We start from the raw sequence: 24,469 nt of genomic DNA, 5'->3' as shown, positions 1-24,469 counted from the left end.
ATATTCTTTTTAAAAATATGTACTTTTAAACTTGTCATCCTTTCAGTCTAATGCATTTAATTAGAAGTCTGTTATCTTACAGAATATATAATGCTTCTGGACATATAAAGATAAATTACAATTATAATGTTGATAATATAAGGAAATCTTAGCAACAACAACAGAAGAAACAAATGTTAATGAGTCCAATTTGTTTTAAAGATATTTCTATACCCTGGATAGAGTTTCAGAATAATTTATTCTGTAAAAATAATGACTTGAGTTTATTTTATAAGAGATAAAAATATGAGTACACATTCAGAGTAATTAAGGTTTTTAGAATTGAAAAACCAAATGGAAACTATAATAAATTAGAAACAATTTTTAAGAAGTGATGTTATGAATGTTATGAATGATTAGAAGTTATGAATCACAGCACAATCCATTTGTGTAGAAATTTTCCCAAGGCCACCATAACATCTTTGTTTCTCAGACAATATATAATGGGGTTAAACACGGGTATCAAGATACTGTACATGAGAGAAAAGTATTTGTCCATTCCTGATGAGTGAGTGGACTTGGGCCTGAAGTAAACAATGATGCCTGATCCAAAGAATAAAGTCACAACCATGAGATGGGAAGAACAAGTTGAGAAGGCCTTGGTTCTCCCAGTTGCTGATGGCAGCTTTAGGATGGTGGAGATTATTTTCATATAGGATCCCAAGATCAACAAAAAAGGTATAATGACAACAAACGCAGCAATCACATAAGCCAACATCTCAATTACAAAGGTGTCCCCACAAATAAGTTGAACAATTGGAGGAACATCACAGAAAAAGTGATTCATCTGGTTATTTTCACAGAATGGTGAAGAGAAGATCACGGAGAGTAATCCTATCTGCATTGGGATTGCAGTGGTCCAGCAAATAAGTGCCAGCTGAATACACAGCTTATTGTTCATGATGACAGGGTAGAGTAATGGGTTGCAAATGGCAACATATCTGTCAAAAGCCATGGCAGTGAGAATAAAGCATTCAGTGTCTGCCAATATCAGAAAGAAATACATTTGAATAGCACAGGCCAGAAAGGAAATATTTCCATATTGTCTCCAGAGATCTGCTAACAATCTGGGGAGAGTAACTGACACATAACATATTTCCAAAAAGGAAAAATTCCTAAGGAAAAAATACATGGGGGTCTGCAGTGAAGGATCAACCTTAGTTATCACGATGATAAGGCTATTTCCCATAAGAATAAAGATATAGAGTATCAGAAATACACCAAAAAGTAATCCTTGAAGTTTGGGAAGATCAGAAAACCCAATCAGGATGAATTCCACCAGTGTAGTGTGGTTTCCCAGTGGGGAATTTTGTCCTGTGTTTTCCATTTATAAACAAAATGATTTCAAGGCTCAGAAGTCATTCAATCATGACCACCTAGCTGAAAAGCAGGACATTTAAATTAATTTAAATTAAATTAATCATCTTAAATGTTTTTTTAAAAAATGTTTTAAGATAAAGTGTTTTAATAATTTAAGTCAATGATTTTATATCCATAGGTTAAACATAGGTTAAACACCAATTTTCTTGCTTCACGTTTTTGATAATACATTTCAATACCAATATTCTAAAATTCCTGAATATAAGTCAGAAACTTTTACACTTAATTGTATTTTTGATTACAAATATGTCAGTGAAAGACAAAACAGAGAACAATAAACTCAGAGTAAAACATATCTGGGAACATAGTCTCAAACAGCTCTGGGTAGCCTGGGACCTTTACTAATAGAGAAATGTTCTCTTCCTCATAAATTTGGTCTCTATTTGCCTTCATAACTTTTTTCTCCTTCTGCCTAGAACATTTAATTTGTTCATAGGATTCTTGCATGTTATTTTTGATGTTTCTCCTGTGAGTCACTCTCAGGCAGCCCAAGGACAAAGTGATCAGTGAGTCTCCACTGCCTGGTCCACTTCAACCTACCTGGCCACTCCCCAGATACTGTATTAGGAATAATACATCTTAGCAAGTGCTGCATGAACATAAACTCTAGAAGTTGGAATAATAAATAATTTTGCATAATATGTCGTCAGTTCCATAATAGTCCCTCCAAATTGTAAAAACTCTAAGTATAGTCCAATTTTTAGATATTAGCAGTAATAGGATAAAATTGTCTCTTCTGAATTTAGAAGTGAGAAATGCAATGGAGACTTAGCAACACACGAGGTCCTTCAATAATAAACATATATTCAGAATGTGCTGAATCCTCCACCTCAATTTTGTTGTTTCCATGTATCCTCTATACCACTCACTAATGCAAAACAAACACCTTTTTTCACATATTGTCACATACTACTAAATCCATATCGTCATGTGTTTGAAACATTCCATTTCCTAGAAAAATTCATTTTAACTTCTTTTATAAACTTCATCTTCCTCTAAGACACCAAATTCCACTTCCTACAGGGAAATCCCCAACAAATGATAGAATTTATAATTTCTAAATGTGGTTTCTTATTTCTCACTAATCTTAAATTTATTTCTTCATGATACATGGAAACATGCATTCTGATTATATTTTTTTCATAGCACACCCTAACACAAAGCTTTCTATGGATTATCTGTATTTATGGCTCAAATAACAACAGAAGGGATCAAAGACCTGGGTCCTTTGCAATTCAATAATATTTTCTGTAACCAGAAATTGAGTGCACATCCCTGTTCTTCTCTTGCCATCTCTACCTTTGTTTCTCTGATGTCATTTATTTTCTCATCATATGCCCCATTTTTGTTGTTTCCCCATTTTATATCTTCACAAACTTTCAAGCTATATTGCTTTCCCTATATATGTTTGCTTTCTCTTTTAGAAACTATACTGCAAAGGAAAATTAAATTTTCATTAACCCAAAATGTTTCATAGATGTTTCAGGCAGTAACCAATATATAATATAGTAATATATATGATATACAATATAGTAATTATTGTAACTTATTATGAATAATAATATATTGGTTATATTGTATAACCAATTGGTTATTGTATAAACAATGTCAAATATAGTAATATATGCAATATACAATATAGTAATCACTGTAGTTTTTATGAATATGTACTAAGTAACCATAAAATGCAAAATGTGTCAAGAGCGAGGGTATTTAAAATAATAGTGGGGAATACATGAGTTCAGTCATCTCTTTGCAGAGGTTACAGAGTGGTCATATCAAATGGAGAAGTCAGATGTCACCCTAGACAGTGCAGTTTCTGTGTGAAAAGAGTTACCTGATCTTGCTGGAGAGTCACATTCATAAGGAAGTGATAACACTCAGATTTTGTCAGATATTAGGGGATCACAGAATCATCCTGGTATTTTCACTTTTAAAGAAAGAGAATAAAAATTATTGCAGACGATGTTGGCCCTCATATCCTCATTCAGTTCCATATCCCAAAAGATTGTCCAGTGCTTACCTGTGTGAGTGGTTTATGAAAACTTGCTGATGGGCATTTAAAATGATTTCCCACTGAACTCAACAAACACGCCCTCAGTACTAACCAACACACTGACCAAAGAACCTGATACTGAGTTACTTAAAATGAAAAGTGCACAGTGTACAAAAATGAGCACAGATGTAAGAAAATAATTTTTTAAAAAGTTTTTAAAAAGAAAATTAGATATAGTTTGGTAATATGTCCTTATTCTAATTATCAGAGTTTAGTTATCCTTATTGAAAATATATACAGTAATAGTAATATATAACTCAGGGAATTATTTTGAGAGGTAAGAAGCATAATGTATTTAACAGGTTATCTTATATGATGCAGTTGTAGTTCTATTAGGCATTGTTATATGATTGTTATACTTATTGAACTGATGATTATTTTCACTGATATTTTTTTTTTCTTTCATCTTGAAGTTTGCTTATCTTTAACCAGTCGTGGTGTAGATGTTTCCCAATCTAGTAGAGGAAAGAAATTACAGAGTATTAATGTGGCAGGAATACTAAGCTTAAATGAGTAGACAGTTGTATGTTGTGTGGATACCAGCCAGGAATAATATCTGGAAAAAAATTAAAAAAAAATCTTTATCTTATTGGTCTTTACTTCTAGTTTTCTCTGTCATCTGTAGCAGTCTCATGTATTTTGAGCACATAAAATAAATACATTTTAATAGAAATACAAATAAAAGTATATTTAAAGTCTAACTTACACCTTATTTAATATATGAGAGTATATACAAGAAAAATTTTTTTTAATTTTTTTTTAAATAGAAACATGTTTTTATTTATTTATTTATTTGTTTGTTTGTTTGCTTGCTTATACATGCACTGGGTACAGTCAGAAGCACGGGAGGGTGAGAGAATTCACCAGAGCCAGAGCGGGGAGCAGAGCAGGCAGAAGGACCGAAGTACACTGCTGAGGGGAGCAGCGGGCGGCAGGAGAGGTCTGCGCACCATGTGGGATCCTCCTCCTGTGGCCGGGGAGCAGCCGGGGATCGAACCGGCGCAGCAGAGGCCACGGGCAGCTTCGCAACCCAGCGCTCAACCACTGCGCCACCGGGGAGGCCCTATACAAGAAAACTTTATGTTCTTTTCTGACTTCATCTATTTTTTCCATTCAGAACTATGAGTACAATGACAGTTTCAAAAATGGAATTTGAATGCTCAGTTTGCCTATTTTCTATTTTAACAGGAACTGGCATAACTAGACATTATAGAGAGATCTGCTTTTAGAAATTTCCACTGTTATTAACAATTTTTGAACATTTGTTGCCTGCCATTCATGGTGTTAATAACCTTACTCATATTTTCTCATTGTTACAATTTGATTAAAATAGGTACCATTATTATTCACATTTTGCATAAAAACCAAATGCACAGAAAGGTTAAAAAACTTGCTCAGTATCAATAATCTAGTACCTGACCCACGTGACCTAAAACTCAGCAGTGTGATGCCAACTCCACATGCTTAACCAATGGGTTTCACAAATATTAAATAAGAAAGGATTTTTGAATTTAATGTCCTGCAAATAATAGTAAAGCTAGTAATAAAACTCTTCACCACAGCAAGTTGTTTTAATACCAATTTTACATTTTCTTTAGTATTATAAAAATGAGAGATGGACTATATTTACAGTATATATATTTCAAGTTTAGGAGATTTGGCTCACAAGTGAATTTAGTCACAAGAAAAGAAAGTGTATATTGTAATCTTTTGATTCAAGTAAAAAATACACTACAATAAAATAGGCAGGTGTAAAATTATCGCTGCTTACCTTTTTCATATTATGGAGAAATCATGGTGTGGTCTTTTATAGACTGTTATATCATATAAACTTCTGGTTTTAATTATTGAGTAATAAATTCAACTACTATGATTTTTCCTTGAACTCCTATTCTCTAAATCAACAGTTCACCTCAGGTAGGAAATAGCCTCTTATTCACTGCGGGGACATTATTGCTTCAAAACTTGTTTTAAGCTCAATAATCTGATGGTAATTAGGAGATAGCCAAGACTGTCTGCCTGGCTTAGATGCAATGAAGGTTCTGTCTGTGGGGAAAAGGAGCATTAGCCCCTGGCCAATCCTCTGTCCCTGGCTCCCCACCTTCTCATCTCTGTGGAGTAGAACAAGTCTCTATGTGGAGAAGCTGAAGAAGTTGTTCCTAGTGCTAACACTAGACTAGATCTATGTATGAAATCTGAGGATACTAAATATCAAATGATTGAACATCATGACTTTCCCACAAAGAATATACCCTGCAAAGTCTTTGGAGTTCATATGGCCTCTCATCTGCTGTTTAGGTCTTTTGATCACATGAGGAATTTATCTTTATTTACATATATCACTTTTGCATATTCATTACTATTATAAAAATGAAAGATGGACTACATTTACATATATATTTCAAGTTCAGAAGATTTAGCTCAAAAATGAACTTGATCACAAGGGAAGGAAGTGTGTACTTTTAATCTTTTGATTCTTGAGCTAAAAATACACTATAAGAAAACTGCATGAGTAAAATTTATTAAGAATGCAAATAATTTGCACAAGAGGATGTAGTACACCTAGTCTCCAGTTATCTGAGTCAAGAAGGCATGGATGGGAAAATGACCTTATGAGAGTTTTGAAACTAATAGGAAAGACAAAGTAGAGTTAATTTTACTGCTGCTATGAATCTTTAGTAAACTTTATAAAAAGAAGAAAAATGTTTGGATTGAATAGAAAGAATGGGAAATGTCAGTGTTTAATAGATATCATTAGAGCTATATTTCTAAAATGTGATTAAAGCAACTTGCAAGAGGGTAATATAATATAGTAATATATCAAAATGGATTTTATTTCATATTCAAATGTTCTGTTTTATTTTGGTTTTTGGTTTCTGGCATGTTTCCCTTGCACTCTGAGGTGTGGTCTTTTCCCATCAGGACACTTCAGTCTCCTCCCTATTTCTGGTGGTGTGCCCTCCCCTGCTCCACCATCCTTGTGCCCCCTGTCACTTTCCCTCCCTGATTCCGATCACATTCTGAGCCCTCAGGGTGCTTATTGATTTCCACTGATTTTTATTTTGTTTAATATTTCACTTTACTAAATTCTCTCCAATTTAAATGGCCAGTCTTTGTTAATTTAGCATTTACTTACTCTGCTACATGTTATGCTCCCCAGTTACCTCCATTTGGTGTTTGTATTCAGCAGGTATACTGGGTTTGTCATATTCTTTTGGGAGGTCCTCACTGCTTTTAGTGATTGAGTAATGCCATCACATCACAGAATGTTTTTGGGAGCATTCCATCTACCTCTGTTTTGGGAAGCAGGTACACTGAAGGTGTAGCACTCACTAGTAATTCTATCTGGTCCTGGACTTCTGTTTTTATGAAATTTTTGATGATGCTTACAATTGTTTTGCTTGTAATCAGTCTACTCAAGTTTTCAATTTCTTCCTAATTAAGCCTCACAAGGTCATATTCTTTCAGTACTTTCCACAATTTTCTAATTTGTTGGGACAGAGATGTGCACTGTAGCCTCTTATGATGTTTTGTATTTCTGAAATATCCTTTTATAATTATTTTATTAATGATTCTATTGGTTAGAATTTTCTCTTGTACCATTGGGGACTAAAAATGCAGAAAATGTAAAAGACAAATGATGTGGGAAAACCTAGATGACCAATAGGGATTTTTAAATCTTACAACTTTATATATATAAGTTTAACTTTCTTGATCCTACACCTATTCTTTTGTCAGCAAGTATTATGAATTTTTAAACACAAAAGTCTGGTATTAGGGGTAAGTAGGAGATAGCAAGGCTGTCTCAGGATGGAGTAGTGATTCATGAAAGCTTCACTCTCTGGGAGAATAGGGATGAGAGGCATTAGTCCCCTGACCACTCTTCTGTCCCTTTCTCCCCAATCTCTCCAACCCTGGGGACTGGAGTTAGTTCCCAATTGGGAAAGGCTGCAGGAGACATTCACAGTCTCAATGTTAGACTATATGTATGAAATCTGTCAATACCAAATTTCAAATTATTAGAACCAATTTCTTTATTTCAATAAATGAAACTGGGTAGGTCCCCTAAAGTTATGCGTAACCTAGTTTGTTGTTAAGGTGCAATATTCATCAGAGAAATAACATATCCTTAGTTATAGGGGCTGATATAAGAAATGTATATGAATTTGGACAAGTGAATATAGTACACTGGGTCTGGAATCTTCTCTATCAAAATTACATTATGAGAAAATAGTGAAATGGAGGAACATACTACTCACTAAATGTTATTAAATGTATATTGCAGCTTTTTTTGGACTGAAGCTGATCTTAGTGACTAAGACATGAATATTAAGGTTCTCAAAAGCATGACATCTTTAAAATTCATGTGTATCATTTACATCAAATATGGAATGTTGGAACAAATCAATATTGAATATCTCATTTTATGAGTATAATATGAACTTACCTGGCTTAACTTTTGGGAGTAAATATACCATGTATGCATTATTGAAGGTAAAAGTAAAAGTTAAGAAATAGGAATATTTTATTTTGAAATTATAATTATATTTGGATAAAACAGTGAACATATCTTTTTAAAATATTTTTTACTGTTATTACTTTGGTTCTGGCTCAGGTCATGTTAGTTATCTAATGGATTAAAACAAAAATAATTAAACTTGTGATATTAGTCATCCTTTCAGTCTAATGCATTTAATCAGAAGTCTGTTATCTTACAGAAAATATATTGTTTCTGGAAATATAAAGATGAATTACAAATATAATGATGATATTCTGAGATCTTAACAATAGAAGTAGTAGCAAACTTTAATGAGTACAGTGTGTTTTAAAGATGTTTCTATAAACTACATAGAGTTTCAGAATCGATTGCTCCATGAAAATGATGGTTGAATTTATTTTATGAGACAAAACAATATGAGATCACTCAGTAAGAATAACTCAGGGTTTTAAAGCAATTTAAAAACCAAAGGGAGACTATGATAAATAAGAAACAATTTTTTTCCAGTTTTATTGAGAAATAAATCACCCCTATGTTTGTAGCAGCACTATTTACAATAGCTAAGCTATGGAAGCAATCCAAATCCCCAAACATAGATGACTGGATCAAGAAGATGTGGTACATATACACCATGGGATATTACTCAGCATTCAAAAAAGATAAACACATGCAATTTGCAGCAACATGGATGGAGCTGGAAGGGATCATGCTCAGCGAAATAAGCCAGAAAGAAAAAGAAAAATACCGGATGGTCTCACTCAAAGCAGGAATCTAGAAAACTTAAATAAGGGACCAGGAAAAAGAATAGCTATAAGAAAGAAAAAATCAAAATCAACAAACAACTATGAACCAGAGACACACTATGGGGGTGGGGGGCGGGAAAAGGAGGGAATGGGGTCAAAATAAGGGGGTTGCAATTATATGGGGAATATAAAAATAAAATTTAAAAAAATTAAAAAAATAAAGAAACAGTTTTTAAGCATTGATGTTATATATATGATGGATTTTTAGAAGTTATGAACCACACCATAATCCATTTCTGCAGGAATTTTTCCAATGCCATCATTACATCCTTGTTTCTCAGACAATATATAATGGGGTTAAACAAAGGTGTCAAAATAGTATAAAAAAGGGAAAAGTATTTGTCCATTCCTGATGAGTGAGTGGACTTAGGTCTCAAATACACAACGATGCCTGATCCAAAGAATAAAGTCACAACCATGAGATGGGAAGAACAAGTCGAGAAGGCCTTGGTTCTCCCAGTTGCTGATGGCAGCTTTAGGATGGTGGAAATTATTTTCACATAAGATACAAGTATCAACAAAAAGGGAATTGTGACAACTAACACAGCAATCACATAAGTCAACATTTCAATTACAAAGGTGTCCCCACAAACAAGTTGAACAATTGGAGGAACATCACAGAAAAAGTGATTCATCTGGTTATTTTCACAGAAGGGTAGAGTGAAGATCACGGAGGTGGACCCTATGTGTATTGGAATTGCAGCGGTCCAGCAGACAAGTGCCAGTTGAACACACAGCCTGTTGCTCATGATGACAGGGTAGAGTAATGGGTAGCAAATGGCAACATACCTGTCATAAGCCATGGCAGTGAGAATAAAGCACTCAGTGTCTGCCAATATCAGAAAGAAATACGTTTGAATAGCACAGGCCAGAAAGGAAATATTTCCATATTGTCTCCAGAGATCTGCTAACAATCTGGGGAGAGTCACTGAAACATAACATATTTCCAAAAAGGAAAAATTCCTAAGGAAGAAATACATGGGGGTGTGAAGGGAAGGATCAACCTTAGTTATCATTATAATGAGGCTATTTCCCATAAGAATAAAGATATAGATTATCATAAATACACCAAAAAGTAATCCTTGAAGTTTGGGAAGATCAGAAAACCCAATCAGGATGAAGTCCACCAATGCAGTGTGGTTCCCCAGTGGGGAAGTTTGTCCTTTGCGTTCCATTTACAAACAAATAATTTCAAGGCTTAGAAGTCATTCAATCCTTTCCACCTGGCTAAACAGTGGGAAATTTAAATTAATTTAAAAATTAAATCTTCTGAAAATTATTGTATAATGGTTAAAATATAATGATTTAAATTTAAATGAATGATTTATATCCACTGACACAGGATACATACCAGTTTCCTTGCTTCATGTATTTGATAATATATTTCAATACCAATATTTGAAAATTCCTGCATATAAAATCAGAAACCTTTTTCCTCTTGATCATATTTTTGATTAAGGATATATCAGTAATAAGTAAAGCAGAGAACAATAAACTCAGAGCAAATCATGTCTGGGAGCCTAGTCTCAAACAGTTCTAGGTAACCTGGAACTTTTTCTAAAAGAGAAATGTTTTCCTTCCTCATAAATTTGGTTTCTATTTGCTTTTTTTCCCCTTCTACCTAGAACCTTTTAATTTGTTCTTTTTATTCTTGCATTCTTGCATTTCTCTGTGAGTCACTCTCCGGCAGCCCTGGAACAAGGTGAGTCAGTGAGTCTTCACTGACTGGTCCACTTAAGCCCACCTGGCCACTCCCCAGGCACTTGTATTAGGAATAATTTGTCTTAGCAAGTCCTATGTCACATAAAGTCTAGAATGTGGCCTAATATAAGAATTTTGCATAATATATCATCAGTTCCATAATATTCCCTCAAATTTTAATAACTCTAAGTATATTGAAAATTTTAGATATCAAGAATAATGGCATAAAATTATCTCTTTAGGCAGTAATTCAGCTCAGAAAGGAAAAAAAAAAAGTTTAAGAAAATCTCATCAGTTATTTCACTCATGGCACTTATTAAAGGTAAAGTCTGTTATTACATGCATATCCTCCTTCTGTCTCTAATATGAGGTCTGAATAGCTATCATCTATCTATATTTTTGTAATCTGTCCTTACACTAAATATGGAGCTTTGTTATCCTTGTTGGAAATATACACAGCAATATACACAGCCATAGTAATATATAACTCAGGGAATTATTTTGAGAGTTAAGAGCATAATCTAAATTTAAACGTTTGGCTTAAAAGATGGAGTTATAGTTCTATTAGGCATTGGTATATGGTCATTTTCATACTTATTGAATTTTTTTTTTTCTTTCATCTTGAAGTTTGCTCATCTTTTATCCAGTCATGGACTGGACCTTTCTCAAACTAGCAGAGGAAAGAAAGAACAGGGTATTGATCTTGCAGGAATACTAAGCTTAAAATTAGTAGACAGTTCTATGTTTTCTGGATACAAACCAAGAACAATATCTGGAAGAAAAAAAAAGCTTTATCTTATTTGGCTTAACTTTTAGCTTTCTGTCTAATCGGTACCAGTTTCTTGTATTTCGAGCACATAAAAAAAATACACATTTATAGAAATGCAAATAAAATCATATTTAAAAGTCCAACTCAAATCTTATTTTATATATGAAGGCATATCCCAAGGAAACTTTGATTATTTTCTTTTCTGACTTGACATATTCTCTCCATTCATAACTATGGGTACATTGAGAGTTTCAACGTGGGAAGTTGAACTTTCCCGTTACCATTCCTACTTTTAAGAGGAACTGACTTGACTAGGCAGTGTAGAGAGATCTGGTTAATAGAAACTTTTACTGTTATTAACAATTTTTGAACATTTGTTACCTGCCATTCATAGTGTTAATAACCTTACTTGCACTTTCTCATTTGTTACAATTTTAATAAAGAAGTTACCATTATTATTCATATTTTGCATTAAAAAAACATGCATAGAAAGGTTAAAAATCTTGCCCAGTGGGCCTCCCCTGGTGGTGCAGCAGTTGAGCGCTGGGCTGCGAAGCTGCCCGCAGCCTCTGTAGTGCCAGTTCCATCCTCAGCCTCTGGCGAGAGTCCAATATGGTGCGACAGACCTTTCCTGCCGGGCCTGCTGCTCCCCTCAGCAGTGTATTTCATCGGTCTGCCTGTTCTGCTCCCCGCTCTGGCTCTGGTGAATCCTTTCACCCTCCCGCACTTCTGACTGTACCCAGTGCTTGTATCAATCAATAAATTAAATATTAAAAGAAAAAAAGAAAAAACTTGCCCAGTGTCAAAAATTTAGTACATGACCCAGATGACCTAACACTTAGCGGTGTGATGCCAACTCCACATTTAATAAATAGGCTTCATAAATATTAAATAAGATATGATTTTTTAAATTAATGTCCTGAGAATATAAGTAAAACTTGTAATATAAATCTTCACTACTCAAGTTGATTTCATACCAATTTTGCATCTTCCTCACCATTATTAAAATGAAAGATGGACTACATTTACAGTATATAGTTTAAGTTCAGAAGATTTAGCTCACAAATGAATTTGATCACAAGAAAGGAAAGCATATATTTTAATCTTTTGATTTGAGTTAAAAATACACTACAAAAAATACGCAGAAGTAAAATTATTGCTGTTTACCTTATTCATATAATAGAGAATTTATGGTGTGGTCTTTTATGAAGAATAAAATGCCATATCATATAATAAATTTCTGGTTTTAATTACTGAGTAATAAATTCAACTATTATTTTTTCTTGCTCTCCTATTTTCTTAAATCAACAGTTCACCTTAGGTAGGAAGCAACCTGCTACTCACTATGGGGACATTATTGCTTTAAGACTTGTTTTAAGATCAATAATCTGGTGGTAATTAGGAGATAACCATGTCTGTGTCTGGCTGGATTAGATGCACTGAAGTTTCTATTTCTGGGGAATAAGGAGCATTAGTCCCTGGCCACTCCTCTGTATGGCTCCCCACCCTCTCATCTCTGGGTAGTAGAGGAAGTCTCCATCGGGAGAAGCTGTAGAAGGAGTCCCCAGTGCTAACACTGGACTAGATCTATGTATGAAATCTGAGAATATTAAATTTCAAGTGATTGAAATATTTTGAGGTAAATGCCTTTACCTCAAAGAATATAACTTGGAAATTCCCTGGGGCTCATCCACCATTCCATTTGTTCTTAATACCCTTGATCACAAGAGGGATATAATTTATCTTTATATACATTTATCAATTTTACATTTTCATCACTATTATACATGTGAAAGATGGACTAGATTTACAGTATATATTTCAAGTTCAGAAGATTTAGTTCACAAATGAATTTGATCACAAGAAAGGAAAGTGTGTATGTTTAATCTTTGATTCTTGAGTTAAAATATACTATAATAATATAAGCAGAAGTAAAATAAGGAGTAAAATTTATGAAGAAAGCAAAATAATTTGCACAAGGGGATATAGTACACCTAGTCTCCAGTTATCTGTGTTAGAAGGCATGGATGGGAAAATGAAGTTATGAGTTTTGAAACTAATAGTAAAGAAAAAGTAGAGCTAATTTTATTGTTGCTATGAGTCTTTGGTAAATTTTATAAAGATAAGGGAAATGTTTGGATTAAATAAAAAGAATGTATATGATCGGTGATTTATAGATGTAAATAGAGCTATATTCCTAAAATGTGATTAAAGCAACTTGCAAGAAGATAAAGCAATATATTAATATACTAAAATAGATTCTATTTCATATTTAAATTTTCTGTTTTTTTTTTTTTTTTTTGATTGCTGGCATGTTTCCCTTGCATTCTGTCTGAGGTGTGGTCTTTCCCCATGGTGACTCTTCAGTTTCCTCTCTATTTCTGGTGATGTCCCTCTGCCCCACCATCTTGTGACCCCTGTCACTTTCCCTCCCTTCTCCTGCTTAAATTCTGAGCCCTCAGGGTGTTTCTTGATTTTCCCCTTTTTTAAAATATTTTTCTTTATCAAATTGTCTGTTATTTAAATGTCCAGTATTTTTTTTTATTTTATCATTTGACTTAACAGCTACATTATTCTCTCAAATTGTCTCCATTTGGTATCTGTGTTGATTAGGGATATTGGTTTGTGGTGTTCTTTTGTGAGGTCCTCACGGCTTTTGATGACTGAGTAATGTCCTCACAGAATGTGTTAGGGGATCGTTCTATCTTCCTCTACTTGGGGGAGGGGTTTAGAAGGCTAGGTGTTATTTTCTTTTTGAACATGTAGAACTCACTAGTAAATCCATCTTGTCTTGGATTTCTGGGTTTTTTTAATGAGATTTTTATTATTTTTCAGGGTTTTTTTGGCTTGTAATTGGCTGTTCAGGTTTTCTATTTCTTTTTGATTCATTCTCACAAGATTGTTGCTTCTACTAATTTGTACAATTTTGTACAAATTAGTAGAATTTTTGTACAATTTTTCCAGTTTGTTGGCAAAGAGGTGTGCACTATGGTATCTTAGGATGCTTTATATTTGTGAAGTGTCCTTCGTAAATTCTCTCATTGCTGATTCTATTTATTAGAGTATTCTTTTACAGCATTATGGGGGCTAAGAATGCAGATCATGTAAAAGAGAAATGATGTGGAAAAACTGATGACCAAGGGGGGCTTTTAAATCTTACAACTTTAACATATAAATTAACTTTCTTAAATTCCTGTAGCTATTATTTTATCAGTAAATCTTATAAATTCCCTTTAAAATTGGTAATTGAGTAAATTACCAATTTCATAAATTCCACTTTATGAAGCTAGTTGGAGGCAATAAAAACACATATACCCAGAGCTAACATTCAAATAGTTTAATATAAAAATTCTTTCTTCAGTTACTCAAATACTTCCCCTCCCCCACAACACTTATCATTTGTTACTTACATTTAAATCCTGTACATGAAAATTAAAAACAAGTTATTTAAGTTCATACTATAAAAGGAGAGGGAATGAAGTTGCATTCCAGAGGAAAACTGAATTCTGGAACTCAGTGACTGTGGTCCCCTTTTGCATATGGGAACTCATCTTAAGAGGATTAATTGAGGATTTACCAATAAAAACAGAGGGAATACCAACTTCTTTAGCATACTGATAACCTTAAGCTTGTTAAGATCTGATTCTTCTTTTCTTTATAAAACTTCAAATGATATAATGGAAATATTGATGGGAAGCAAATAAAACATCAATAGTTACATCAAGCCATTTGTCATTCTTTCAGACCAACAGATTTAATTAGATGTCTATTACTTTGCAGATATACAATGATTCTGGAGATATATAGATGAATCATGTTTTTGTAAAAAGAGAATGAAGAAAATATCTGAAATATTTTAAATGGCCCAAGCAATCTTTAATGATTTCATTGTGTTCCATCAGATATCTCTACACTTTGGTTTAAGTTTGGGAATAATTTAGTCTATGAAAATAACTGCTTTGTTCATTTTATGAGACATAAGAATATGAGATCACTCTTTAGAATAATTCATTTTCTTAAAATAATTGAAGAAAAACCAAATGAAGACTGTGATAAATAGGAAAACAATTTTTAAGAAGTTATGTTTTTGAGTCATAACACAATCCATTTCTGTAGGAATTTTCCCAAAGCCACCATAACATCTTTGTTTCTCAGACAATATATAATGGGGTTAAATGCGGGTATCAAAATGGTATAAAAAAGAGAAAAGAACTTGTCCATTCCTGCTGAGTGAGTAGATTGGTTTCATATACACAATGATGCCTGATCCAAAGAATAAAGTCACAACCATGAGATGGGAAGAACAGTTGAGGAGGCCTTGGCTCTCCCAGTTGCGGATGGCAGCTTCAGGATCGTGGAGACTATTTTTACATAAGATCTAAGTATCAATGCAAAAGGCACAGTGACAATAAATGCAGCAATCATATAAATCAACATCTGAAACATTAACGTGTCTCCACAAGCAAGCTGAACAAATGGAGGGACATCACAGAAAAAGTGATTCAACTGGTTAGATCCACAGAAGGGTGTTGTGAAGAGTGCAGAAGTGAAACCTGTATGTATTGGAATTGAATGGTCCAGCAGACAGCTGCCAGTTGGATACACAGCCTGTTGTTCATGATGACAGGGTAGAGTAATGGATTGCAAATAGCAACATACCTGTCATAAGCCATGGCAGTGAGGATAAAGCACTCAGTGGCTCCCAAGATCAGGAAGAAATACATTTGAATTGCACAGGCCAGAAAGGAAATTTTTCTATTTTGTCCACAGAGATCTGTTAATAACCTGGGGAGAGTAACTGACACATAACATATTTCCAAAAAGGAAAAATTCCCAAGAAAAAAGTACATGGGGGTCTGCAGTGAAGGATCAACCTCAGTTATTATGATAATGAGGCTATTTCCCATGAGAATAATAATATAGAGTATTAGAAATATAGCAAAAAGTAATCCTTGAAGTTTGGGAAGATAAGAAAACCCAACCAGCATGAATTCCACCAAAGTAATGTGATTGCCCTGTGGGGAATTTTGTCCTGCGAATTCCATTTATGGACAAAATGATTTCATAACTTGGAAGTCAGTTCATTCCTTTGGTCCTAGCTGAAAAGTGGGACATACTAAATCAGTGATTTCAAATCCACTGATACAGAAGAGATATCCAGTTTTCTTGATTGTTTTGTATTTTTGCTAATATACTTCAAATCCAATATCTTAAAAATCCAGGATAAAAACAGAAAGTGTATTCCTCCTGCTCTTATTAAGGATTAGGGATATGAGTAACAAGACAAAGGGGGAAAAAAGAGCAAACATGTCAGGGAGCCTATTCTCAAACAGCTCTAGGTAAAATGTAATCTTCTCTAATAGGAAATTTTCCTCCTGCCTGATTAATGTGGTCGCTAATCACCTATATCTGAATTTATAAATGCAGTACTAAAGGCAGTATAGACTTAACTTAATCAGCTCCTTCAATACCTAAACATTTTTAAATCAATCATGTTCAGTATTTTCCACACTCTGCTGAACCCTAGACCTTTTGTTGTTTCCATCCAGTCTTTATATTATCCATCAGTGTGAAACAGTGACTTTACTCACAAATTGTCACTATGTCCCAAATTGCATTGTCATAGATTGGAACTTTCTTCATTTTCCAGACCAATTTCATCTTAAATGCCTATAGAATATTACTTCTTTTTTTTTCTCTAAGATACCAAGTTCCTCTTCCCACCCATAAATCCATACCGATGAAATAAATTTATTATTTCTAGGCTTTGTTTCTAGTTGTCTTGGTTTCTCTAGTGTCCTTTATTTTTTCCTTTTTTCACAATTTGTTATTTTCACATTTTATATCTTCTCAAACTTCAAAGATTTATATCATCTTCCCTACATGTATTTTTTAAAGATTTATTTTTATTTATTTATGCATGTAAAAACTGGGGTGTAGGTCAAAGGTGTAGTGGGTAAGAGGGTTCACCAGAGACAGAGTGGGGAACAGAACAGAAAGATCTGCTGAAATACACTGCTGAGGTGAGCAGCAGGAGAGACAGGAGAGATCTTCTGTGCCATGTGGGTTGCTCCCTGGCTGGCCTGGGATTGAACTTGTGCCACAGTGGTGACAGCTTGATAGCAGTGAGACTTTAACCTCTGTACCAAAGGGGAGGCCCCCTACATGTATGTAGTTTTTTTTTTTCTTTTAGAGCGAAATAATTGAAATTCTTAATGACCTAGATTCATTTGATAAATGAATCAGGCAGTCAACCTATATTTTAAAGTATATATTGTAGTTTATTATGGATAACTACTACATGCATGTTAAATACAATGTGCTAGGATAATGATAATAATAATGGTGAATTATATGAGTTCAGCTATGTCTTCACAGAGTTTATAGACCAGTGGTCAAGTCAGACAGTGAAGTCAGATGTTACCCTAGAGAGTGCAGTTCTGAGTGGTGATGTTATAGGACAAAAGACCACCCTGTTACAGTGACAGTTACCTATCCTTACAGGAGGGCCACATTCTTAAATAAATCACATCACTCTAAGATTTTTTTCAGATGTCAGAATCATTCTGGTATTTTCACTAGGAAAAAAAGAGAATAAATACTGTTTCAGAAAATTCTGGCCCTCATATCCTCATTCAGTTCTGTATTCCAGAAGACCGACCAGGGCCTCCCCGGTGGTGCAGCGGGTTGAACATAGCGCTGTGAAGCTGTCCGCAGCCTCTGCAGCACAGGTTGAAATTATCAGAGGTTTATTTTCCTTACTTGAAAATATACACTGTAATGGTCATTGTAACTCAGGGAGATGTTTGGAGAGGTAAGTAGCATAGTTTACTTAACAGGTTGGTATAAAAGATGCATTTGTACACACTTCCCTGTTGGGTTCTCATCCCTTCTTTTACCCCCTCCCCTCCCCTCCCCTCCTCTTTCTCTTTTTGGTTGTGTTTTGTTTTTGCAACTATGTGTCTTCTCCATTTCCCCAAACAAAACTTCTCATTAGGAATCCTGACATGAGACTTCTGCATGTGAGAAAAGTATGAGTCTATTTACAGGAAGAAACAGCAATAATGGGACTTCCGCTTCGGTCTTTTCTGTTATAATACATCTTCCATAGATGGGAGGGTTTTGTGTAAAAGGAATTCCCTGAATGGATGCTTTCATATCACTGATAAGGTTTCCTTCCTCCTTCCTTTCCTTCCTTTCCTTCCTTTCCTTCCTTTCCTTCCCTTCTTTTCCTTCCTTCCTTCTGATAAGGTTTCCTTCCTCCTTTCCTTCCTTCCTTTCCTTCCTTTCCTTCCTTTCCTTCCTTTCCTTCCCTTCTTTTCCTTCCTTCCTTCTGATAAGGTTTCCTTCCTCCTTTCCTTCCTTCCTTTCCTTCCTTTCCTTCTGATTTGCTAGCCTCCCTTTGGCTATGGATGAAAGTACCCTGGAGAAGGCAGGAGTTGGAAGAGCCTCTAGCAGCTTCTGGGCCTGGAAATCTGTGGTCTGTTTATTCACTGTCCCTACCTTTCCATGTACGACCTTGGTTTTATTACCCTCTCCCACATTTTCAGACAAGTAAAAGATCAATAATTTACTGGTCAAAAAATATATAAAGATGCATTCGTAGTTCTATTAGGCACTGTTGTATGATCATCATCATAATTATTGTATTTATCATTATTGTTTTAACTTATGTTATTTCTCTTTCATCTTAAAGTTTGCACATCTTTTATCCAGTCATGTTGCAGAATTTCCCAACTCAAGAAGAGGAAAGAATGAACCTATGGAAAAAATAACCTTAACTTACTACGCTTTTTTCCCCCTCTCATTTGGACCATTTTCTTGTACTTCGAGCACATGAGAAAAGAAGGTATTTCTAAACTTGATCATCTCTTCATTAACAATTAGAGGCACACTGGCAGTTTTAACATGGGAAGTTGAGTTTTCCCTTTGCATTTTTCTATTTTAACAAGAACTGGCCTGATTATGCATGTAGAGATCTCTAGTTATTTATTTATTTTTTTTACTAATAACCATTTTTGAAATCTTATTATATGCTATTCACATGGTTTATAACCTTACCCAGATTTTCTCATTTATTGCATTCTGAATAAGGCTACTAGTGTTAGTATTCATGTTTTGCATGAAGACCCATATGTACAGAGAGTTTAAATAACCTGCCCTGTGTCACAAAGCTGGTGTCTGACCCAGGAGATTTAATGCTCAGCAGTGTAATGATGACTCTACATTCTTAATCAAAACTCATGGTTTTCTTCAATGAGAAATGGATTTTGAATGTAGTATGATGAAAAAAAAGTAAAACTAAGTAATATAAAACTTCACAACAACAAACTGATTTCATGTACATTTTGTATCTTTGTTACTGTTATAAAAATGAAAGACTGATTAAATTAATGGTATATTTCAAGTTCAGAAGATTTATCTCACCAATAAATTTATTTAAAGGAGAGAAAAGTGTGTATTTTTAATGTCTTTTGATTCTTGAGTTCAAAAATACACTATAATAAATAAGCAGGGTAAAATATTCACTGCTTACCTTTTTCATATTATGGAGAAATCAGTGTTGCTTTTTTATAAAGAATAGGGTGTTATGTCATATAATTTTCTGGTTTTAATTATCTGCAATAAATACAAAGTATTATTATTCTTCCTTGAACTCATTCTTCACTTAAATTCAGTGTGCTTTAGGTAGGAAATAGTCCTTTATTCACTGTGGGGACAGTGTAGTTCTGTTAGGGGGAAAGGATGTCCTGCGCTAATCCCATACAGGCCTTGTGGACCCCACCCCCACCCCAGGCCAAAGCCATCAGGACATTGGGAAAGACAAATCCCGTCACCACCAAAGGGAAGGTGGTTGGGACCTGAGGGTGGAGTTAAGCAAACAGGTTGGGTATAAAAAACAAACACGTGGACCTTGGAGGGTCTCGCTCTCTCACTGGCCTCCTGGCTTCACGGCCCCTGGCTCACGCCAGCTCTCAGAGTGCCATTTGGGATTCCAGATTGGCGGATCGGGTAGGACGCATTTAAAACTTTGTCTCCCACTTTTCTCCCTGAGTTGTACATTTCCTCCTATTTGCCCTTCCCTTGTGAATAAACCTTTTATTAACCTTTCGCGTGTGCCTGCAGTAAAGCATTGATAAGTCCTTTTAAGCGCGGGTGAGGACCCACATTCAGGCACCCCGTTTTGTATCGGGGCTGCCCTATAACAGTTCCAAGATATATTGCATTTTAACTCCATGATCTATTTACAAGGTGGCAACTAGGAGGTAACCAAGGCTGTCTCTAGTTGGGTTAATGATGCTTGGAAGGTTCTGTCTCTGGGGACTATGCGTTGAAGAGCATTAGCCCCTGGCCACTTCTTTGTCCCTGGCTCCCCATCTTCTCCATCTCCGGGGAGTAAAGCAAGCCTCCACTGGGAGAGGCTGTAGGAGGTCAGACTATATATGAAATTTGAGGATACAAAATTCCAAATTATTAAAATAATTTTTTAAGATTTATTTTAAAATTTAAGAATTTTTTTTAAAGATTTTATTTATTTATTTATACAAGCACTGGGTACAGTCAGAAGTGCGGAAGGGGGAGAGAATTCACCAGAGCCAGAGCAGGGAACATAACAGGCAGACCGACGAAATACACTGCTGAGGGGAGCAGCAGGCATGGCAGGAGAGGTCTGCATGCCATGCTGGACCCTAGCTGGAGGGCAGGGATCGAACCAGCGCTGCAGAGGCTGTGGGCAGCTTCACAGCCCAGCGCTCAACCGCTGCGCCACCAGGGGAGGCCCTTAAGAATTTTTTTAAAGATTTATTTTTATTTATTTATGCATACAAGTACTGGAGTATAGGCCATGGGTGTGGGGGGGTGAGAGGATTCTTCAAAGTCAGGGTGGGGACAGAACAGGCAGATCTACTGAAATACACTGCTGAGGGGAGTAGCAGACAGGAGAGGTCTGCTGTGCCATATGGGTCAGCTCCCTGGTCAGGATTTGAACTCAGGCCATGGTGGCTGGAGATAGCTTGATAGCTCTAAGACTTCAAACCTTGCGCCACCAGAGAGGCCCCCCAAAACACCACTTTTTTACCTCAAAGGATATATAACTTTGCCTCAAAGTAGCTAGAGTTGGTGCAACATGTTTTATGGTGAAGGCCCTCTGTTCTTGGCTTCTATGAATAATGTAAAAAATATAGCAGTTTTATATTTTCTTTCAGAGATTCATTTCCCTTTGATATCTATTTAGAAGCAGGATTATTAGAAAACAAGGTAGTCTTTTTTTTTTTATTTTTTGAGGAAACGCTATTCTTCTTACTGGCTCTGTCAACTCACATTCCCACCAAGAGTGTTCATGACTTTAATAAAGCTCTCTCTTCTCTATAACCTTGGAAGTACTTCTTATCTCTTGTCTTTTTGAAAATAGTAATTCCACCAAATGTGAAGTGATATCTCATCGTAATTTTGATTTGTATTTCCCTGGTAATTAGTGATGTTGAGCATCTTTTAATATACTTGTCACTCATTCATATGTGTCTTCTTGGGAAAATATCCTTTCATGCCCTTTGGCCATTTTTAATAGTTATTAATATGTATTTTTCTGTTGATTTTGAGAGCCCCTTATATATTGGATATTAGTCGCTTATGGAATATAGGATATATGACTTACAAGTACTTTTCTTTTTAATTTTTTTGCTGCTTTTTTTTTTTTTTTGGTAAAGTGTTTAGTGAGCTTGTTAATTTTGCTATTGTTTTGTTTTGGAATCAGATCCAAAAAAAATCAGTCATGACCAAAGTGATGAAGCTTTTCCCTGTGTTTTCTTCTAAGAGATTTATGGTTTCTGAACTTATGTTTAATTCAATCATAATTGATATTTGGTATGGTGTACAATGGGAGTTTAATTTTATTCTTTTGCTTGTGGCTGTCAAGCGATCTCAATAACATTTATTGAAGTAATACTATTAGCATTAGCTGATCCATGACATGGGTTGATTTCTAGGCTATCAGTTCTGTTCCATTTGTCTATTAGTCTATATTTATGTGAGCAGCATATTGTTTTAATTAATACAGTTTTGTAATATAATTGATCTGGAAGTGTGATTTCCCCAGCTTTGCTCGTCTTACTTAAGATTGCATAACTGGGTCTCCCCTGGTGGCGCAGCAGTTGAGCACTGGGCTGAGAAGCTGCCGGCAGCCTCTGCAGCGCTGGTTTGATCCCCGGCCATAGGCGAGGGTCCCATATGGCGTGACAGACCTCTCCTGCCATGCTCGCTGCTCCCCTCAATGGTGTATTTTGTTGGTCTGCCTGTTCGGTTCCCCACTCTGGCTCTGGTGAATTCCCCCATCCTCCCGAGCTTCTGACTGTACCCAGTGCTGGTATAAATAAATAAATAAATCTTTTTAAAAAAAAGATCGCATAACTCTAATGATATTTTGTTGCTAATGCATAATTAGCCCAACATATAAGATGCTAATTAATGCAGTTTCCTTTAAAACATTTTGTAAATTGCATTTTTCAAAATAGGTTTCAAAACACAAATACATTTTTGCTAGTACTAGCACTTTTTTCCTTACTCAATTTATATACCCAAGGGTGCAGCATTAGAAATCAATATGTATCCAGGCAAAGAAAGACCTGATTAATGCCGTAAAGATCCCTGATATGGATAATAGTATCATTAACAAGGAATCTGAAAAGACTTTAATCCCAGCCTATTGTTTTGAAAGGAGAAGGTGAAACTCAGGAAGAGACAGCTCATAAGATGTCTGTATATTGGACACAGCTTCTTGGATAGACTCTGATCTCATGGACTTAAACATTTGTATAAAAATTTTCAACAGCTTGTTAGTCTTTAAAATACTGTGTGTGAATTATTTTGTATCAATATATCATGTTTGTCTAAACAAATTAAGAGTAATTAACTCCTTCCTATGAACCTTATATGAAGTTATCTGTTTTATCTTCAGGTGAAAAAATAATATATATGAATTTTTAAGAGGAAAACTACAAAATTAAAAATAGGAACACAATGCATTTTGAAATGTTGTTTATATTTTGGTAAAAACTCTAGAATGTGCTATTTAAAATAGAAAATGTTTTCTTGTCACTCAGTTTCTGGTCTCTGTGTACCCATGTTGTTAGGGGGAAAGGATGTCCCGAGCTAATCCCATACAGGCTTTGTGGACGCCACCCCCACTCCAGACCAAAGTCATCAGGACATTGGGAAAGACATATTCTGTCACCACCAAAGGGAAGGTGGCTGGGACCTGAGGGTGGAGTTAAGCAGCCAGGGTTGGTATAAAAACCAAACACGTGGGCCTTGGGGGGCTCACTCTCTCACTCGCCTCCTGGCTTCATGGCTCCTGGCTCGCAGCCAGCAATCAGAGCGCCATTTGGGATTCCAGATTGGCGGATCGGGTAGGACGCATTTAAAACTTTGTCTCCCACTTTTCTCCATGAGTTGTACATTTCCTCATTTGCCCTTCCCTTGTGAATAAACCTTTTATTAACCTTTCGCGTGTGCCTGCAGTAGAGCACTGATAAGTCCTTTTAAGTGCGCGGGTGAGGACCCACATTCAGGCACCCCGTTTTGTATCGGGGCTGCCCTATAACAATGTTAATTATCTATTGGGTCCAACTATTGGAGGATAAAGCTGTACCAACACAACTAGCCATAGATTCATCATCATCATTTGCTCTCTAAATATATTTTTTCACTTTTGACTAATTCTTATCCTATGTAATATTTCAGGTTATTCTGATAAGCAGTTCTCTTTGATAACACATGATTTGAACATAATAATTTTACAATTTGTAAAAGAAAACCTAAACCTTTATTTCACATATTTTTGAAATTACTTTTCTTCTTCCAGTTAATTTTTTTACTATTTATATTTATTGATGTAAAGTAGGTTTACATCTTTGTATCAGCTCAGGGAGTTATAGTTTCAAATATCTATAAATGTATTCTTTCACCCCCTGCCCACCACCAGTGCCCCTACCATCTTCCCTTGTGTTTCCATTGGGCCCCTAATCTCTCCCACTTCTGTCTCTCCCTCTGGTGGCCTCAGTTTTGCAGTCAGATGGTTTGGTTTTGTCTGACCCTTTCTTATGTTTCTCCATGTTGTACATACAATGAGACCATGCTATGTTTGTCTTTTTCCTTCTGATTTACTAGACTTAGCATTCTCCTTTCCAGTTCCATCCATGTTGTTGCAAATATTAGAAAAGTGAATC

The 24,469-nt window shown here is 35.3% G+C and overlaps 2 protein-coding genes across 2 annotated transcripts; both read right to left on the bottom strand.

The window, feature by feature from the left end:
* Positions 1–409: 409 nt before the first annotated feature.
* LOC311170439 (olfactory receptor 10AG1-like) lies at positions 410–1,366 on the bottom strand (the record flags this gene model as incomplete). Its single annotated transcript, XM_084232825.1, has 1 exon — positions 410–1,366. One exon carries the CDS (start codon positions 1,364–1,366, stop codon positions 410–412), a length of 957 nt encoding a protein of 318 aa, XP_084088951.1.
* A 7,299-nt stretch (positions 1,367–8,665) lies between these two features.
* On the bottom strand, positions 8,666–16,291 carry LOC311170243 (olfactory receptor 10AG1-like; the record flags this gene model as incomplete). Its single annotated transcript, XM_084232627.1, has 2 exons — positions 8,666–9,605; positions 15,946–16,291. 2 exons carry the CDS (start codon positions 16,289–16,291, stop codon positions 8,962–8,964), a joined length of 990 nt encoding a protein of 329 aa, XP_084088753.1. The 3' UTR covers positions 8,666–8,961.
* Between the last annotated feature and the right edge of the window lie 8,178 nt (positions 16,292–24,469).

Source organism: Talpa europaea, assembly GCF_964194135.1.
Source record: "Talpa europaea genome assembly, chromosome: 1".
Lineage (NCBI taxonomy): Eukaryota > Metazoa > Chordata > Mammalia > Eulipotyphla > Talpidae > Talpa > Talpa europaea.
The sequence above is the reverse complement of the archived record's forward strand: the minus strand, read 5'-3'. Positions and strand labels throughout refer to the sequence as shown.